This window comes from Oncorhynchus gorbuscha, linkage group LG12 (assembly GCF_021184085.1).
Source record: "Oncorhynchus gorbuscha isolate QuinsamMale2020 ecotype Even-year linkage group LG12, OgorEven_v1.0, whole genome shotgun sequence".
Taxonomy (NCBI): domain Eukaryota; kingdom Metazoa; phylum Chordata; class Actinopteri; order Salmoniformes; family Salmonidae; genus Oncorhynchus; species Oncorhynchus gorbuscha.
In genome coordinates this window covers 56785448-56802535 of record NC_060184.1, presented here as the reverse complement: position 1 = coordinate 56802535, position 17088 = coordinate 56785448, and the positions used below count along the sequence as shown (strand labels likewise).

The 17088-nt window shown below is 47.7% G+C and overlaps 1 protein-coding gene across 3 annotated transcripts in view; it reads left to right on the top strand.

The window, feature by feature from the left end:
• The window catches only part of LOC123991147 (partitioning defective 3 homolog), a 625449-nt gene that overhangs the window by 464534 nt on the left and 143827 nt on the right, over positions 1 to 17088 (top strand). For all 3 annotated transcript variants that reach the window (XM_046292394.1, XM_046292392.1, XM_046292393.1), the window contains 2 exons: positions 4318 to 4434; positions 16500 to 16796. In XM_046292394.1, the coding sequence (XP_046148350.1) occupies positions 4318 to 4434; positions 16500 to 16796 (414 nt within the window). The remainder of the gene's footprint in view (positions 1 to 4317; positions 4435 to 16499; positions 16797 to 17088) is intronic.

Here is a 17088-nt window from a genome sequence, read left to right as displayed (position 1 = left end):
TCATTGTTGGGAAAACATTTTGAAACTGTCAAACTGCTTTGGCAAGAAGCCCGCATAAACAAAGTGAATAGACTCAAAGCACCACAACATGGACCAAGAGGTCTGTCTGTCCAACCTAATACCGCATACACGCTCCACAAGAATACCGCACTTTCAGTCTGGAAATGGAATGGGATTTTTCTGCAATCAATGGAGCTTTTCATAATAATTGTTAATGTGTTAATGCGTGAATTGAGCCATCAAATGGAATACAGTTATTGAATCCCCTCGTACATGACATCCACAGGAGGTTGGTGGAACCTTAATTGGGAAGGACGGGCTTGTGGTAATGGCTGGAGCGGAATAAGTGGAATGGTATCAAGTGCATCAAACCCACGGTTTGATGCCAGTCCATTCGCTCAGTTCCAGCCATTATTATGAGCCGTCCTCCCCTTAGCAGCCTCCACTGATTGATTTACATGTAGATCCATACACATTGTTATTGCCTTGCCTCTATACAGATCAGATTTTTGGCATCAGTAACTGTTGTTGAACTTGCAACACACATGCACATTCACACACCCACGAGGCAGACTTACCATGGAACCCATAACCAGCTCCATACATGTGTTGTAATATTAGACATGTGTTCATATTTCTAGAAGTGGCTTTCAAACTGAGCACCTGGTACACTTCCTGAATGCACTTCATGAATTCCTGTCTACTTCCTGTGTCCTTCCTGCTGCTGCTTTGAGTTCCCTCACAGCTGGCACCGTTATAGAAAATAAAATGACAGGAAATTACATCACAGGCAGTATTTAACGAGAGAGGCTTTCCTGGACAGTGTCTTTAGAGAGTGCTCACACCACATAAATAACAACTGTGGTTGCGACCCAAATGGCAATTGGCCCTGGTCAAAAGTGGTGCACTATATAGGGAATATGGGACCGTTTGGGACACAACAACATTTAATGAGCCCAAGCCCCCCAAAAAACGAATTATTGTGCCATCATCCAATATATATGTGATATGGGAAACTGCACATTACGCACAACAGAAAAACATAAAAGCCATTGGATGTCGCTAGATTGGATGACAAACAAGCAAGATTTCTGGCTCTCACAGACCTGTAACTTCTTCTTTAAGAGGCTCCTCTGTCCTCCACTCGTTACCTGTATTAATGGCAGCTGTTTGAACTTGTTATCAGTATAAAAGACACCTGTCCACAACCTCAGTCACACTCCAAACTCCACTATGGCCAAGACCAAAGAGCTGTCAAAGGACACCAGAAACAAAATTGTAGACCTGCACCAGGCTGGGAAGACTGAATCTGCAATAGGTAAGCAGCTTGGTTTGAAGAAATCAACTGTGGGAGCAATTATTAGGAAATGGAAGACATACAAGACCACTGATAATCTCCCTCGATCTGGGGCTCCACGCAAGATCTCACCCCGTGGGGTCAAAATGATCACAATAAAGGTGAGCAAAAATTCCAGAACCACATGGGGGGACCTAGTGAATGACCTGCAGAGAGCTGGGACCAAAGTAACAAAGCCTACCATCAGTAACACACTACGCCGCCAGGGACTCAAATCCTGTAGTGCCAGACGTGTCCCTCTGCTTAAGCCAGTACATGTCCAGCCCGTCTGAAGTTTGCTAGAGAGAATTTGGATGATCCAGAAGAAGATTAGGAGAATGTCATATGGTCAGATGAAACCAAAATATAACTGTTTGGTAAAAACTCAACTCGTCGTGTTTGGAGGACAAAGAATGCTGAGTTGCATCCAAAGAACACCATACCTACTGTGAAGCACGGGGGTGGAAACATCATGCTTTGGGGCTGTTTGTCTGCAAAGGGACCAGGACGACTGATCCGTGTAAAGGAAAGAATGAATGGGGCCATGTATCGTGAGATTTTGAGTGAAAACCTCCATCCATCAGCAAGGGCATTGAAGATGAAACGTGGCTGGGTCTTTCAGCATAACAATGATCCCAAACACACCGCCCGGGCAACGAAGGAGTAAGAAGCATTTCAAGGTCCTGGAGTGGCCTAGCCAGTCTCCAGATCTCAACCCCATAGAAATTCTTTGGAGGGAGTTGAGAGTCCGTGTTGCCCAGCAACAGCCCCTAAACATCACTGCTCTAGAGGAGATCTGCATGGAGGAATGGGCCAAAATACCAGCAACAGTGTGTGAAAACCTTGTGAAGACTTACAGAAAACGTTTGACCTCTGTCATTGCCAACAAAGGGTATATAACAAAGTATTGAGATAAACTTTTGTTATTGACCAAATACTTATTTTCCACCATAATTTGCAAATAAATTCATTAAAAAATCCTACAATGTGATTTTCTGGATTTTTTTTTCTCATTTTGTCTGTCATAGTTGAAGTATACCTATGATGAAAATTACAGGCCTCTCTCATCTTTTTAAGTGGGAGAACTTGCACAATGGGTGGCTGACTAAATACTTTTTTGCCCCACTGTATGTCAATCTAGAAGAGGATTATCCATCTTGGATGTGATTTTAATGGAGTTGATGAAGAGAGAGAGCGTGCTAGAGTGTGCTCGCGGGTGCACTGATTTAAAGCAAAGTTATTCAAGTGAAAGACTGGAGCTGCAATTTAAAAAATTGTAATCTTTTCAATGAAAAAACAAGGTGACCCCCGAAAGCCGGATGGAGATGGGTAAATTAGAAGCACATTCAGTCTTTATATTACTGCAGCAAATGTAGCCCTACCTGTCGTAAGAAAAATGTTACTGTGATGAGATATTGTAGGTCTACATCCATACTGAGATGGGCTGTCTGTCCCAAACCCTGAGCGTTGATTCATCATGCAGAGGATGTAGAGAAGACAGATGTTAGACATCACATATCATTTAACAGTTCCATTTCACACCATATAAGTCATTTCTTTTAATTGACTGGTTTCTCGCAGTTATTTATCCTGGGAAAAGGGAGTGGTTTTGGACTGTAAAATCGCAGTAAATCTCGGTAACCGGGTTCCCGCCATTCAGCACTAATCAGCATCAGTCCTGGACATCCTCCATGCCTCACAGGGACAAACTCTCAAACTCTCATTATTCTCTATCAGGTCATGTACTGTACAGGTCATATCCCCATTTGAGACATAAGATGTGGTATGTGACCTGTAAAAAAAATACAAGGCAATGTTTGTATGACCCCCTTTCAAAGAGCCCCTTGTTTCCTACTTTCTTGGAGGTATACCCCTTTTTATACATATCGGTGGGTAACTGGCAAATTAGTAGGGGTGCGGGGGTGTTGTTTAACCATGGAGACTGTTTGCATTTCAAATGAGGGAGGTGTTAAACAATGGAATTGTTCATGTATTTACCAGTGAGAAAGCAGTGAACCATTCACACACACTTGATACCAGTATTTTGGTTGCAGGAATCATGACTAGGTCTTTAGTGGGCTTTTATTTGTCCATGTATTTTTAACCTCTAACCTTTTTCAGATACCAAAAAGCTGTTGTAAAAAAAACCAGGAATCGCAAAATAGTGTGATTTTGGTCTGTGTATGAAATGGATAATAGAGTAGCTCTGGTATGATGGTGGTAACCCCATCCACGCTCTTCTGATCCCCTCTCCTATCTACCCTCTATCATTTTCTCACACCCCTCAGACAGACAGAGTTTCCAGTCATTTGCACATAGCTGCACATAGAGGACCGAGCTGGGGGATTTACGATCGTCAGGCGCAGTTATTCTCACCCCCCGATAAACCTGTCGTGGATTTACCGCTGCCTCCATGTCACCCGCGTCATTAAAACGTAAAAGTTTGCCGCCGCGCCGCCGAGAAAGTTGCAAATGATGCCAGAGAGCGGCTTCTATGGCTCTGCTAACTGAAATTCACCCGGCAGCTCAGAGCAGTGTGTGCACCTCAGTCAGACTGAATCACAAGCTGTCACACCTCCCATCACACTCCGTAAACCTTATGAGAGAGGTTTCAGACGGAAGTCTATATCCATTTGATAGAGTATTACCTTCTTGCTGTATTAAAACCGACTTGCTGTTAACTTGTTAACATTTCTGGACAATAAAGTTGGATGATTTAGCAGTGTGGGGGAAACCACATATTGACATTTGATTTGATTCAATATGGCACCATCTGTCGTGAATGTTTTTATCTTGAAGTTAGTTATTTATCCAAGTCAAAGAGCATAGTAGAGTTCTCACATATAAAGGCTACATTTCAGGACATTTCCACCAATCCTCTCTCTGAGAGAAAGGGGATTCAAGAAAGGCCCAGCTTGCGACCTAGACTAGAACAAAGCCTGGGCATCAATTAAATACCTTCCCCCTTATTGTGTCTCCAGGTTTGGGAAGCACCGCAACGGAGACAAGATGGAGCGCAAGGGGTCGAGTAAATCTAAGATGGAGGACACACAGGCGTCTGAGGAGGAGATGCTACGGATGAAACTGGAGCAGGAGAGGTGAGTGTGTGTTTGTGCCTGTATTTACAGGGCTCGCCCGGCTTGGTAATAGCCTCACAATTAAGTCTGTGAGGAGAATGCACAGCGCTGCTACATGCCGCTGCCCGGGAAAATGTGCAAACTGCCCAATTAACTAAATGGGGCGGTGTGGAAAGAGGAAAGTTCTGGGAAAGCATTCCGATGTCAATTTGTAAACGTCCAGGCCTTTTATAACAGTACATTAAATTGATCATTTCTAAAGATTTTTTTGCTTTGTGCCATTGAATGGACCTGACCTGCTAATGGTCCTGGTTTGCTCCTTCTGCTTTGACTGATTGAATGGCCGGTCTCATTAGAATTGTCAAATCAATGTTGTAGGGCATTTCTCTTTTCTTTTTGGCAGTAAAAAGGTTGTTAATCGTTCAAGAATTTGGCGTTTGGTTTCGTCATCTTGGACTCTGTTAGTCCCTTGATGTTTTAGGGGACGTTGAGGCCTCTGTAAGGTTACATACTAAATTGCACCCTATTCCCTATATAGTGCACTACTTTTGACCACATGGCACCCTATATAGTGCACTGCTTTTGACCAGATGGCACCCTATTCCCTATATATAGTGCACTACTTTTGACCCGAGCCATATGGGGCCTGGTCAGAAGTAATGCACTATAAAGGGAATAGGGTGCCATTTGGGACACAGGCGATGTATGTATGAGTGAACGGACATATTTGTTTTTTGTTTTCTCCGCCTCATTCCTTCCTTGCAGACAAGCTCTATTAAATTCACTTGACTGAAGGAGACAATATCAGTGGCTGTGTGAATGGAACGAGGGGCTTGCTGCCTCTTATTGTTCTCTGCAAGCCAAAATGAACGACAAATGAACTCGGTTATCAAACTACTGTTGGTAATGAAGGTAATTGAAAACAAACAAAGGAGTTGATATTTCTCTCAGTGGAAAGAGAGGGAGGGAGTGAGGATAGCTGCCTGTCGGATACGCACACACACACACACACACACACAATGGTCTTCCTATTCAATGGGACATCTGGAGACAGTCTTCATAGAGGCTAGACTGTGACATGCAGGGAATGTCTTGTGCTCTGGGAGCCCTGGCTGTCCCTCTGGCTGCTGGCCCAACACATTGCCAGCACGCCCCAGAGACCCACAGCCTTGCTATCCAGAGCCTTCCAAAGCCTCTGTCCCTTTGAGGCTCTCCCAAACGCCTGCCCTGCAAAGCCGGAATAAAACAGCACAGACACAGACTGGGGCTAAGCCGAAAACATGCCCTCACCCTTCCCCTCCTTTCCTTACTCCCCTCCCTCCCCAGTCACTATTTGTCTGGATCTTGACTTGTATACGTTTCTCATTCTCCCATTTAGTCTGTTTCCTCTCCGTTCTGCATGTCTAAGCCCTAGTGTCCGAGCGCTGGAGCACTATACAACAGGGCCACTTTCCTTTCCCCTTCTCGCCATCCCAAAATGCCATCACTTAACCAGAATGGAAATTCTAAATTGACTCTGAGATAATGGAAAAGGAATCTGGGAATCCTTTGGGAAATCGTCTGTGGTATTAATACAGTATCCTGACGTCTCGGGCCGGAGGGAGCTGGCTCAGCCTGATATTCAAAGCATGGCAGTTCAGGGGGGCGACAGCTCTAAAAATCAATTACCTCTGTATTTTGGGTTGTGTTACGCCACTCAGAGGTGCACATTTTGATAGAAGCGGTGTGCTGACACTGAGAGTGGGTCCTGCTCAAGGCAAATGCACTGATTGATTATATAGGGCCCATTGAGACAGGGTTATTTCAGACATAGTGGTTATGATATTATGGATCGAGGGGGGGGGGCTATATTTCTAAAACTAGCGCACGTACAGTCAGCCCATCAAGGGAAGTGTCAGGGATGTCGGGATGGCCCGTTGCCAAACACACCGCACAGCTGACACCGACGATTTAATTGAAGCACACATTTTGACCGGAGCATTTAGTGTTTCTAAAAATATATATTTTACCTCTATTTAACTAGTCAAGTCAGTTAAGAACAAATTCTTCTTTACAATGAGGGCCTAGGAACAGTGGGTTAACTGCCTTGTTCGGAGGCAGAAGGACAGATTTTGACCTTGTCTGCTCGGGATTTGATCCAGCGACTTTTCTGTTCCTGGCCCAGCGCTCTAACCACTAGGCTACCTGCCTCACCTAAAGAGAAGACGTAGAGAAGGTTAGTGTGGATTCATGTCATATCCTAGTTGTAGTCTGTGTACCCTCTTCTTCCCTGGTCTGGTCTGCTATGAGGAAACTATAAAACAGATGACATGTGTTACATATCTAGGAGTCTGACCTTAATAACATTGTAAAAAAGTATGGTTTCGATTACAGTGTTAAGAGACACTATTAGACCAAGTTTATTCTGCAAAATAGCCTACATGTTTTGTAGCCTTGCGTTTATATCTGAGTGCCTCAGATATAGTAGAAACACTGACTCTGAAATATCATCTACCAGGGTACAGAACCCAGCAGTGCAGTGATGAACCATTCTGAAGTTGATAAAGAGCCATCATCAGCACCATTTGTTTTGCTATAATCTCACAAATGATATGCAACTGCCTGCCTGCCTGCCACCTGTGTTGCTGTTCAGCAGACTACTATTCCTCATCAAGCGCTTCATTAAGACCTAGCTGGAGAGGCCCTCCACAGCCACACACACACAGCCACACACACACACACACACACACACACACACACACACACACACACACACACACACACACACACACACACACACACACACACACACACACACACACACACACACACACACACACACACACACACACACACACACACACACACACACACACACACACACACACACACACACACACACACACACACACAAACACACACTTCAGCACAACAGCCATTACAAGGCTTTATGCTTGTGGACAACCGCTGGCTTCTCTACCTGATTGCACCACACTGAGGGACTAGCATGATTCTCTTTGATTGGTACCATGCAGGTTGGATGGGGTAGGAATAGTGCAGAGAGTCTGTGTGTTTCAGGGGATCCGTTTGAGCAAGGTAAGGTACAGGATCACTCATCTTTATAATGAGGGGTTATTTGCGATACAAGGTGATTCCTAGATTGCTTGCTCAGGCCAATCCCTTTGAACACCCTGATTCTCTCTCTCAGTGCCTGGGGTTTAGTGTGGCCTGCCGTCAATCAAACAGAGAGATTCCGATAGGAGGATATGCATTATTCCCTTTCATGCCTCCTGGTGTGCTGAGATTGGGATTGTCTCATTGTTTTGTCAGTTTACCAGAGCATCTGTCTGAAGCCAGATCTAAACCCACCACACAGTAGCAACCTGCTGGTGTCTGCTGCCTCTGTTTTAAACTGTATCCAACTGCAACCCTTCCTTCACTCCCCCCCTCAGCCCCCCCCCTCTCTGTTTCTTCCCCCTTCTCTCTGTTTCTCACCCCCCTCTCTCTCTCTGTTTCTCACCCCCTCTCTGTTCCCCCCCTCTCTGTTTCTGTTTCTCCCCCTCAGCCCCCCCCTCTCCCCCCCTCTCTGTTTCTCCCCCTTCTCTCTGTTTCTCACCCCCTCTCTCTCTCTGTTTCTCACCCCCTCTCTGTTCCCCCCTCTCTGTTTCTCCCCCCCTCTCTGTTTCTCCCCCCTCTCTCTGTTTCTCCCCCCCTGTTTCTCTCTCTCTGTTTCTCCCCCTTCTCTGTTTCTCCCCCTCTCTCTGTTTCTCCCCCTTCTCTGTTTCTCACCCCCTCTCTCTGTTTCTCCCCCTCTCTCTGTTTCTCACCCCCTCTCTCTCTCTCTGTTTCTCACCCCCCTCTCTCTCTCTCTGTTTCTCCCCCTTCTCTGTTTCTCACCCCCCCTCTCTCTGTTTCTCACCCCCTCTCTCTGTTTCTCACCCCCTCTCTGTTCCCCCTCTCTGTTTCCACCCCCTCTTTATGTTTCTCCCCCTTCTCTGTTTCTCACCCCCTCTCTCTGTTTCTCACCCCTCTCTCTGTTTCTCCCCCTCTCTCTGTTTCTCCCTCCTCTCTCTGTTTCTCCCCCCTCTCTCTGTTTCTCCCCCTCTCTCTGTTTCTCTCCCCCCTCTCTCTGTTTCTCCCCCTCTCTCTGTTTCTCCCCCTCTCTCTGTTTCTCCCCCTCTCTCTGTTTCTCCCCCCTCTCTCTGTTTCTCCCCCCTCTCTGTTTCTCCCCCTCTCTCTGTTTCTCCCCCCTCTCTCTGTTTCTCCCCCTCTCTCTGTTTCTCCCCCCTCTCTCTGTTTCTCACCCCCTCTGTTTCTCTCTCTCTCTCTCTCTCTCTGTTTCTCACCCCCCTCTCTCTGTTTCTCCCCCTCTCTCTGTTTCTCACCCCCCCTCTCTCTCTCTCTGTTTCTCACCCCCTCTGTTTCTCTCTCTCTGTTTCTCCCCCTTCTCTGTTTCTCACCCCCTCTCTCTGTTTCTCCCTCCCCTCTCTCTGTTTCTCACCACCCCCCCCCTCTCTCTCTCTGTTTCTCACCCCCTCTCTCTGTTTTCCCCCTCTCTCTGTTTCTCACCCCCTCTCTCTCTGTTTCTCACCCCCTCTCTGTTCCCCCTCTCTGTTCCCTCCCCCCTCTCTGTTTCTCCCCCTCTCTCTGTTTCTCCTCTCTCTGTTTCCCCCTCTCTGTTTCTCTCCCCCCCTCTCTCTCTCTGTTTCCCCCTCTCTCTGTTTCTCCCCCTCTCTCTGTTTCTCCCCCCTCTCTCTGTTTCTCACCCCCCCTCTCTCTCTCTGTTTTCCCCCTCTCTCTGTTTCTCCCCCTTCTCTGTTTCTCCCCCTTCTCTGTTTCTCCCCCTCTCTGTTTCTCACCCTTCTCTGTTTCTCACCCCCTCTCTCTGTTTCTCCCTCCTTCTCTGTTTCTCACCCTCCTCTCTCTGTTTCTCCCCCCTCTCTGTTTCTCACCCCCCTCTGTTTCTCTCTCTCTGTTTCTCTCTCTCTCTCTCTGTTTCTCCCCCCTCTCTGTTTCTCCCCCTCTCTCTGTTTCTCCCCCCCTCTCTGTTTCTCCCCCTCTCTCTGTTTCTCCCCCTCTCTCTGTTTCTCACCCCCTCTCTGTTTCTCCCCCTCCCCCTCTCTGTTTCTCACCCCCCTCTCTCTCTGTTTTCCCCCTCTCTCTGTTTCCCCCCCCCTCTCTCTCTCTGTTTTCCCCCTCTCTCTGTTTCTCCCCCTTCTCTGTTTCTCCCCCTTCTCTGTTTCTCCCCCTCTCTCTGTTTCTCACCCCCTCTCTCTGTTTCTCACCCCCCTCTCTCTCTGTTTCCCCCTCTCTCTGTTTCTCCCCCTTCTCTGTTTCTCACCCCCTTCTCTGTTTCTCCCCCTTCTCTGTTTCTCACCCCCTCTCTCTGTTTCTCACCCCTCTCTCTCTGTTTCCCCCTCTCTCTGTTTCTCCCCCTTCTCTGTTTCTCACCCCCTCGCTCTCTCTGTTTCTCCCCCTCTCTCTGTTTCTCACCACCCTCTCTCTCTCTGTTTGTTTCTCACCCCCTCTCTGTTCCCCCTCTCTGTTTCTCACCCCCCCCTCTCTGTTTCTCCCCCCTCTCTGTTTCTCCCCCCTCTCTGTTTCTCCCCCCCTCTCTCTGTTTCTCCCCCTTCTCTGTTTCTTCCCCCCCTCTCTGTTTCTCCCCCCTCTCTGTTTCTCCCCCTTCTCTGTTTCTCCCCCCTCTCTCTGTTTCTCCCCCTTCTCTCTGTTTCTCCCCCTTCTCTGTTTCTCACCCCTTCTCTGTTTCTCACCCCCTCTCTCTGTTTCTCACCCCCTCTCTGTTCCCCCTCTCTCTGTTTCTCACCCCCTCCCTCTCTCTCTGTTTCTCACCCCCTCTCTCTGTTTCTCCCCCTCTCTCTCTGTTTCTCACCCCCTCTCTCTGTTTCTCCCCCTTCTCTGTTTCTCCCCCTTCTCTGTTTCTCCCCCTCTCTCTGTTTCTCCCCCTCGCTCTGTTCCCCCCCTCTCTCTGTCCCCCCTCTCTCTGTTTCTCCCCCCCTCTCTCTGTTTCTCCCCCTTCTCTGTTTCTCACCCCCTCTCTCTGTTTCTCCCCCTCTCTCTGTTTCTCACCCCCTCTCTCTCTCTGTTTCTCCCCCTTCTCTGTTTCTCACCCCCCTCTCTCTGTTTCTCCCCCCTCTCTCTGTTTCTCACCCCCCTCTCTCTCTCTGCCCCCCCTCTCTGTTTCTCACCCCCTCTCTCTCTCTGTTATCCCCCTCTCTCTGTTATCCCCCTCTCTCTGCCCCCCTTCTCTCTGTTTCTCCCCCTTCTCTCCCTCTATTTATCTCACTATTTCTCTCTCTCTCTCTCTGTGACTGTGGCATGAGATTATGATGTCCCTTCTCTTATCTGGTTTGCTCCTCTGAGCTTCTAATCAGTGGCTCACACTCCTCCACTCCTCCATCCCTTCATCTCACACTCCTCCTGCTCCCAGACCCGGAAACCTTGTAGTGCCTGTTTGGCTGTTTCCACCACGCCTGCCTGTTTGTTTGGTTTCCTGCTGATGCCAGCCAACCAAAGACAAGGTATACTGCTCCGGTTATGTAGTTAAGTCAGTCAGCAGTTACAGTAGCGTCACACGGTTGGTCGGGTTTCAAGGAACGAGGGCCTGCAAGATCAACTAGTCTTCCATTTCCTTATTTTAGAATGCAAATGGACCCTGTATTCATGTAATACTATAGACCTCAGCATCACATCAGTGTGGCTGGTTGGTTTTGAGGAATTAAGCCACCACAACGACAACAACGTTTCTGTTCTAGAATTAGTAATGACACGTCAGTTGAGAGTACACGGAGTGTACGACTTTCCTCCGTTCAATGAGATTAGAAACTTGTGTTCATGTCTTACTAATTACAGTGTCTGTAATTACGCAGCAGGTACTTCATAACTTGTTACTGCACTAAGTTAATGTGTGTTAGTCATTATCTCAGCTGATCCCTTCATAACAGTAATTGTTTTACCAAATAATTGGCTTCGTTATTGAATTTTTTTTGTAAAGTGTTGCTGTCTGTCGTCATTAACATGTTGAGTTCAATGAGAGGTCAAAGGAACTGATTGCAGGCCTGATTATATTTGTAACTATTTGATACTCAATTAATTTGATAATTGATACTCTGCAGCAAGCTACATGTGATTATTACAGAATTGAATTGTGCCAAATTGTTTGCCTGACAAAATGATGTCAAATCAAGTGTCAACCTAAAAGTCTGTCCATCAGTCTTAATGGGAGCACAGTCCTTTGCACACAAGATTGTACTTTTGTGGGGGGGGGGGGGGGGGGATGTCTGCAAGATGTCTACAAGATGTCTACAAGAGTTACTAAAGAAAGCAATGTATTCTGTTTCATCCCGCTTCTGCTACCAAGCATATTGAACAGCCAGACTCTCTCCAAGTGGAACTCTGGAAGTGCAGACTTGGTAATGAGCGTTTGAAAACAGCCGCCTCCTCCCTCCCTCTCGCTCCCTCCTCCCACCCCCCCATTGAAAGACATACGGAAGAGGGTGCATTGGCTTCATCTGTCCAGAATTACACAGACTTGTTTGATAAACATTCCGATTTATTCAGCGCACAGAAGAAGGACCTACTTGTCAGTAGTGCACCGCTCGCTCTGCAACTTCAACTCTCTCCTAACTTTCTCTTTGAAAATGAAATAAACATGGCGGATTCTCCTCTCAACTTAATGCAGTGACTCACACTTCTGAGTTGTTTACCGTTGAGGGGAAACTTGTGGTTTTAATTGTGATGTGTGTGTGTGTGTGTGTGTGTGTGTGTGTGTGTGTGTGTGTGTGTGTGTGTGTGTGTGTGTGTGTGTGTGTGTGTGTGTGTGTGTGTGTGTGTGTGTGTGTGTGTGTGTGTGTGTGTGTGTGTGTGTGTGTGTGTGTGCTAGTTGTGTGTGTGCTAGTTGTGTGATGCTAAAGAGCTCTCTTCTAACAGCAACGAAGACGACAAACGAAGAAGGAGGCCACTTACCTGAAATTGAGGAAAGAAACCTGGCAAACGTGTTTAAGAGATTGTCAGTCAAAACCTCAATGATAAACTCCTGACTTGCCATAATCCCTTGCATTACAGTATCCTGGGCGAAGCGGAAATTCCATTTTCCATTTCCCTTGCATTGTTTCCCAAAACATTATTTTGAGCTAGTTTGTCCTGTAAAACAGAGGAGAAATTAGTAAGGAAATGTAAGGGGGAGTAGAGGTGAAGAGAAGACAGAATAGAGACTAAGGAGAGACAACAGAGGAAAGAAGAGAAAGGAGATAAGAGGAGAGAGAATAGAGAGGAGTGGAGAAATAGAGGAGGAAACATGTTAAGAAGAGAGGAGAGGTGAGAGTAGTGAGGATAGAGTAAAGAGACAGGAGAGGTGAGAGAGACCACAGTAGAGAGGAGAGACACTGCCTAGTTAATTAAGGGTAATGCAGTAATGGAGTGCTTAGTGTAGGCAGAGCTCTTCTTCATGTCAACACCACACTGGGTCATTAATTACGTAATGGAGTTAAGGCTGGGCGATGGGAGGGTAGGGGTAGGGTGGGGCGGGGGCAGTTACCCTACTACACTGACCAAGCGAGCACATGGGGCCTACCCAGCACATGGGGCCTACCCAGCACATGGCACAGGGGTTCAAATAGGGGGGAAATGTGCCATGGAACCCTGGTCGTGAGCTGGTCAGCGTGTGAGACATCACACCGGTTGAATATGGAGATGACTGTCATGTTACACTGGCATTTCAGGCAATCTGGCTACTGTTGGTTGGCCCTCAGCTAGAGGTGCTGAGCCATCTGATCTGAGGGTGAAGGTCTTTCTCTTTTTCTCTCTGTCTCTGTCTCTGTATCTGTCTCTGTCTGTCTCTGTCTCTCTCTCTCTCTCTCTCTCTCTCTCTCTCTCTCTCTCTCTCTCTCTAAATCAAAATCAAAATCAAATCAAATGTATTTATATAGCCCTTCGTACATCAGCTGATATCTCAAAGTGCTGTACAGAAACCCAGCCTAAACCCCAAACAGCAAGCAATGCAGGTGTAGAAGCACGGTGGCTGGGAAAAACTCCCTAGAAAGGCCAAAACCTAGGAAGAAACCTAGAGAGGAACCAGGCTATGTGGGGTGGCCAGTCCTCTTCTGGCTGTGCCGGGTGGAGATTATAACAGAACATGGCCAAGATGTTCAAATGTTCATAAATGACCAGCATGGTCCAATAATAATAAGGCAGAACAGTTGAAACTGGAGCAGCAGCACGGCCAGGTGGACTGGGGACAAAAAGGAGTCATCATGTCAGGTAGTCCTGAGGCATGGTCCTAGGGCTCAGGTCCTCCGAGAGAGAGAAAGAAAGAAAGAGAGAATTAGAGAGAGCACACTTAAATTCACACAGGACACCGAATAGGACAGGAGAAGTACTCCAGATATAACAAACTGACCCTAGCCCCCCGACACATAAACTACTGTTATTATCTGTCATTATCTGTCTGTCCTGTCTATCTGTACTGTCTGTCTGTGCCATGCAGTCTAATGTCGCCAGTCTTGCCGTTCCACCCATTATCCCATTTGAAGACTGATATTGTATTTTTATGAATTTGATTAGTCGGTGAAGAGCCTAAAGCCTTGAGTTCCCACTGGGTTTCCGTAAAAACCTGTCATAACATCATTGTCTGGTCTTACTGGCAGGGGTGTGACATCAGTTTGGGCAGGTGCCGAGATGAGATGAGACTGCTGTGGCGGGAACTAATCTATATCACTCTGTTTCTGACACCCACAAGGTTGTGTGTGCTGTACAATAAGAGGCAGTCTCCCAAATGGCACCCTATTCCATATGTAGTGCGCTACTTCTGGCCAGGACCCATAGGGAATAGGGTGTCATTTGGGACACAGCAGGGACTGCACTGAAGGGATGGGATTTATATAATAAATGTATATTATTTTGACAAATACAAATACACATCGTGGGCAAGGCTGAGGAGTGTATAAATGACATGGAACATCATGTGAGCACAATACCCTCAAAATGTAATCCTTCTGATCATTCTGAGAAAATGGGATTTCCATGGCTAAAAATAAACGAGCCAATCCTTTTGGAATTAGGTTATTGTGGCATAGATAAATAGTCATTGTTTGGAATGTGATTACACTGTTATTATAATATACAATATACAGACCCATGAGAACTCACTGATTCCAGCCTTGTTACCACGGCAATGCTGTCAATCATCTGTGAAGGATAGCCGATGGGGGTCAGAGGTTAGCTATGACCTGAGGTAATGGGGGAAATATGGAATATCCCACAGACTGGGAGGTGAGATGACCCCCACTTAGAGCCTTTGAGAGTGTTGGGATGAATTGTGGTGCGTGCGTGCGTGCGTGCGTGCGTGCGTGCGTGCGTGCGTGCGTGCGTGCGTGCGTGCATACCGGTACATAAGTATGTGCTGGTAGGACACAGCATCTGGATCTACTACCCAGGCTGGTCAGTACTGCCATGCAGGGACACCAGCAGGGGTTCATCCCTCTGTCTTCACCACCGCTCCCCTGTTATCCCTGTCCCTTTCCCACAGCTCCAGATCACCTTTCACCCCTCACTCCCCCCCTGTACGCCTGGGTCTTGTTTTCCATGGAAGGAGAGGCAGGCATTCATAGTCCAGGTCAACTGTATGAGGCAGGAAAGGCCCTGAAAGGCCCTGTTGTGTGGAAGGAAAGAGGGAAGAGTTCCCAGGGAGCTGGGGCGGGGGAGGAAGAAGAGAACAGCGTCCGGGTGGAAGAGGAGTTGGAGGAGAGATCAGAGACGGCCTGTTTTCTCTCTGGTTAGAGGACCCAGGGGAGGGATCTATACACTCTCTTCAGGAAGATCCCCTTCCAACCATGGTCTGGATAGCCACTCCACGTCTGCTTCCCAAATAGTTCCATATTCCCTAAACAGAGCGCTATGGGCCCTGGTCAAACGTAGTGGACTGCATAGGGAATATGGTGCCATTTGGGATGCCTCGCAGCACTCCACCGGCCACTCATCTGAATAACTCAGCATGCTGTCTGTCCTCCATTAGACTTATCTTCTCTTTTCTGGGGGAAAGAAAAACAGGCTAAAGATGTTAGGAATAGCCCAATAAGATGGAGCAAGAGCCCTGCGATAGAGGTGGGAGGTAGATAGACTTAAGTAGGAATGTTGTTGTTGAATTTGAAAAGGCTGCAATGTGTAGTGTCTGCAGACACTATGAAACGAACAGAGTATCTTGGGCTATATCCCAAATGGCACCCTAGCACCCTACATAGTGTATTACTGTCGGACAGGGCCCTTAGAGCTCTGGTCAAAAGTAGTTCACCATATAGGGAATGGGGTTCCATTTGGGACGCAGTCTTTTAAGACTCAGCTTGAAGCTCCCTAACCTTTCCCGAGTTCCCCCAGCCGATACCAACCCCTCAAATGCCCCATTTCAAAAACCAACCCTCTTTTCAGACATCCTTACAATGGCTTTCATGTGTTTTTTTCCCTAAATAACAGTATGAAATATTGAGTTATAGCACTGCTGACCTTTTCCTCTCTCTCTCTCTCTCTCTCTCTCTCTCTCTCTCTCTCTCTCTCTCTCTCTCTCTCTCTCATCTCTCTCTCTCCCCATCTCTCTCTCCCCTCTCTTTCTCTCCCCATCTCTCTCTCTCTCTCCTCTCTCTCTCTCTCTTCTCTCTCTCTCTCTCTCTCCCCATCTCTCTCTCTCTCTCACTCTCTCTCTATCTCTCTCTCTCTCTCTCTCTCTCTCTCTCCTCTCTCTCTCTCTCTCCTCTCTCTCCCTCTCTCTCTCTCCCCATCTCCTCTCTCTCCCCCATCTCTCTCTCTCCCCCCATCTCTCTCTCTCTCTCTCTCTCTCTCTCTCTCTCTCTCTCTCTCTCCCCCATCTCTCTCTCTCTCTCTCTCTCTCTCTCTCTCTCTCTCTCTCTCTCTCCCCCATCTCTCTCTCTCTCCCCATCTCTCTCTCTCTCCCCCATCTCTCTCTCTCCCCCATCTCTCCCATCTCTCCCCATCTCTCTCTCTCTCTCTCCATCTCTCTCTCTCCCTGCCTCTCTCCATCCCCCTCCCTCCCTGTCTCTTTCCGTCCCTCTTCCCCACCTCTCTCCGTCCCTCCTCTCCAGGATCCAGGCGAAGACGAGGGAGTTCCGTGAACGTCAAGCGTCGGTGGCGAGGGAGAGGGAGTACGCTGAGATCCTGGACATCAACCCCAACCTGAACTGCACCTTCAGCTCCAACGAAGATGAGGAGCACCCCTACGCAGGCATCGGCTCCCTGGACGGGTCATCCGAAGACAGCAGACAGGAGCCCCACCAAGGGCCCCAGCCCCCCCAGGACAGCGGTCCAGACCAGCCTGACCTGGAAGCCCTCTATGCCCAGGTCAACAAGCCTCGCAACGGACACCCACCCTCAGCTGACAGGTAGGGGGTACCGCTACCCACCAACTACACCAGCAACTCTAAAAACAGCCAGCAACTAACAGCATCATCAACAACAGCAACATCTCACCTCCATCTCATACAACACCACATCCCACAACCAACAACACCATCAACAACAACACCACCACCTCCTCCCAAAACCAACAACACCATCAACACCACAACCACAACCACCACCACCCAGAACCATCAACACTATCAACACCACCACCACCTCCCAAAAACAACAACACCATCAACACCACAACCACCACCACCCAAAACCAACAAC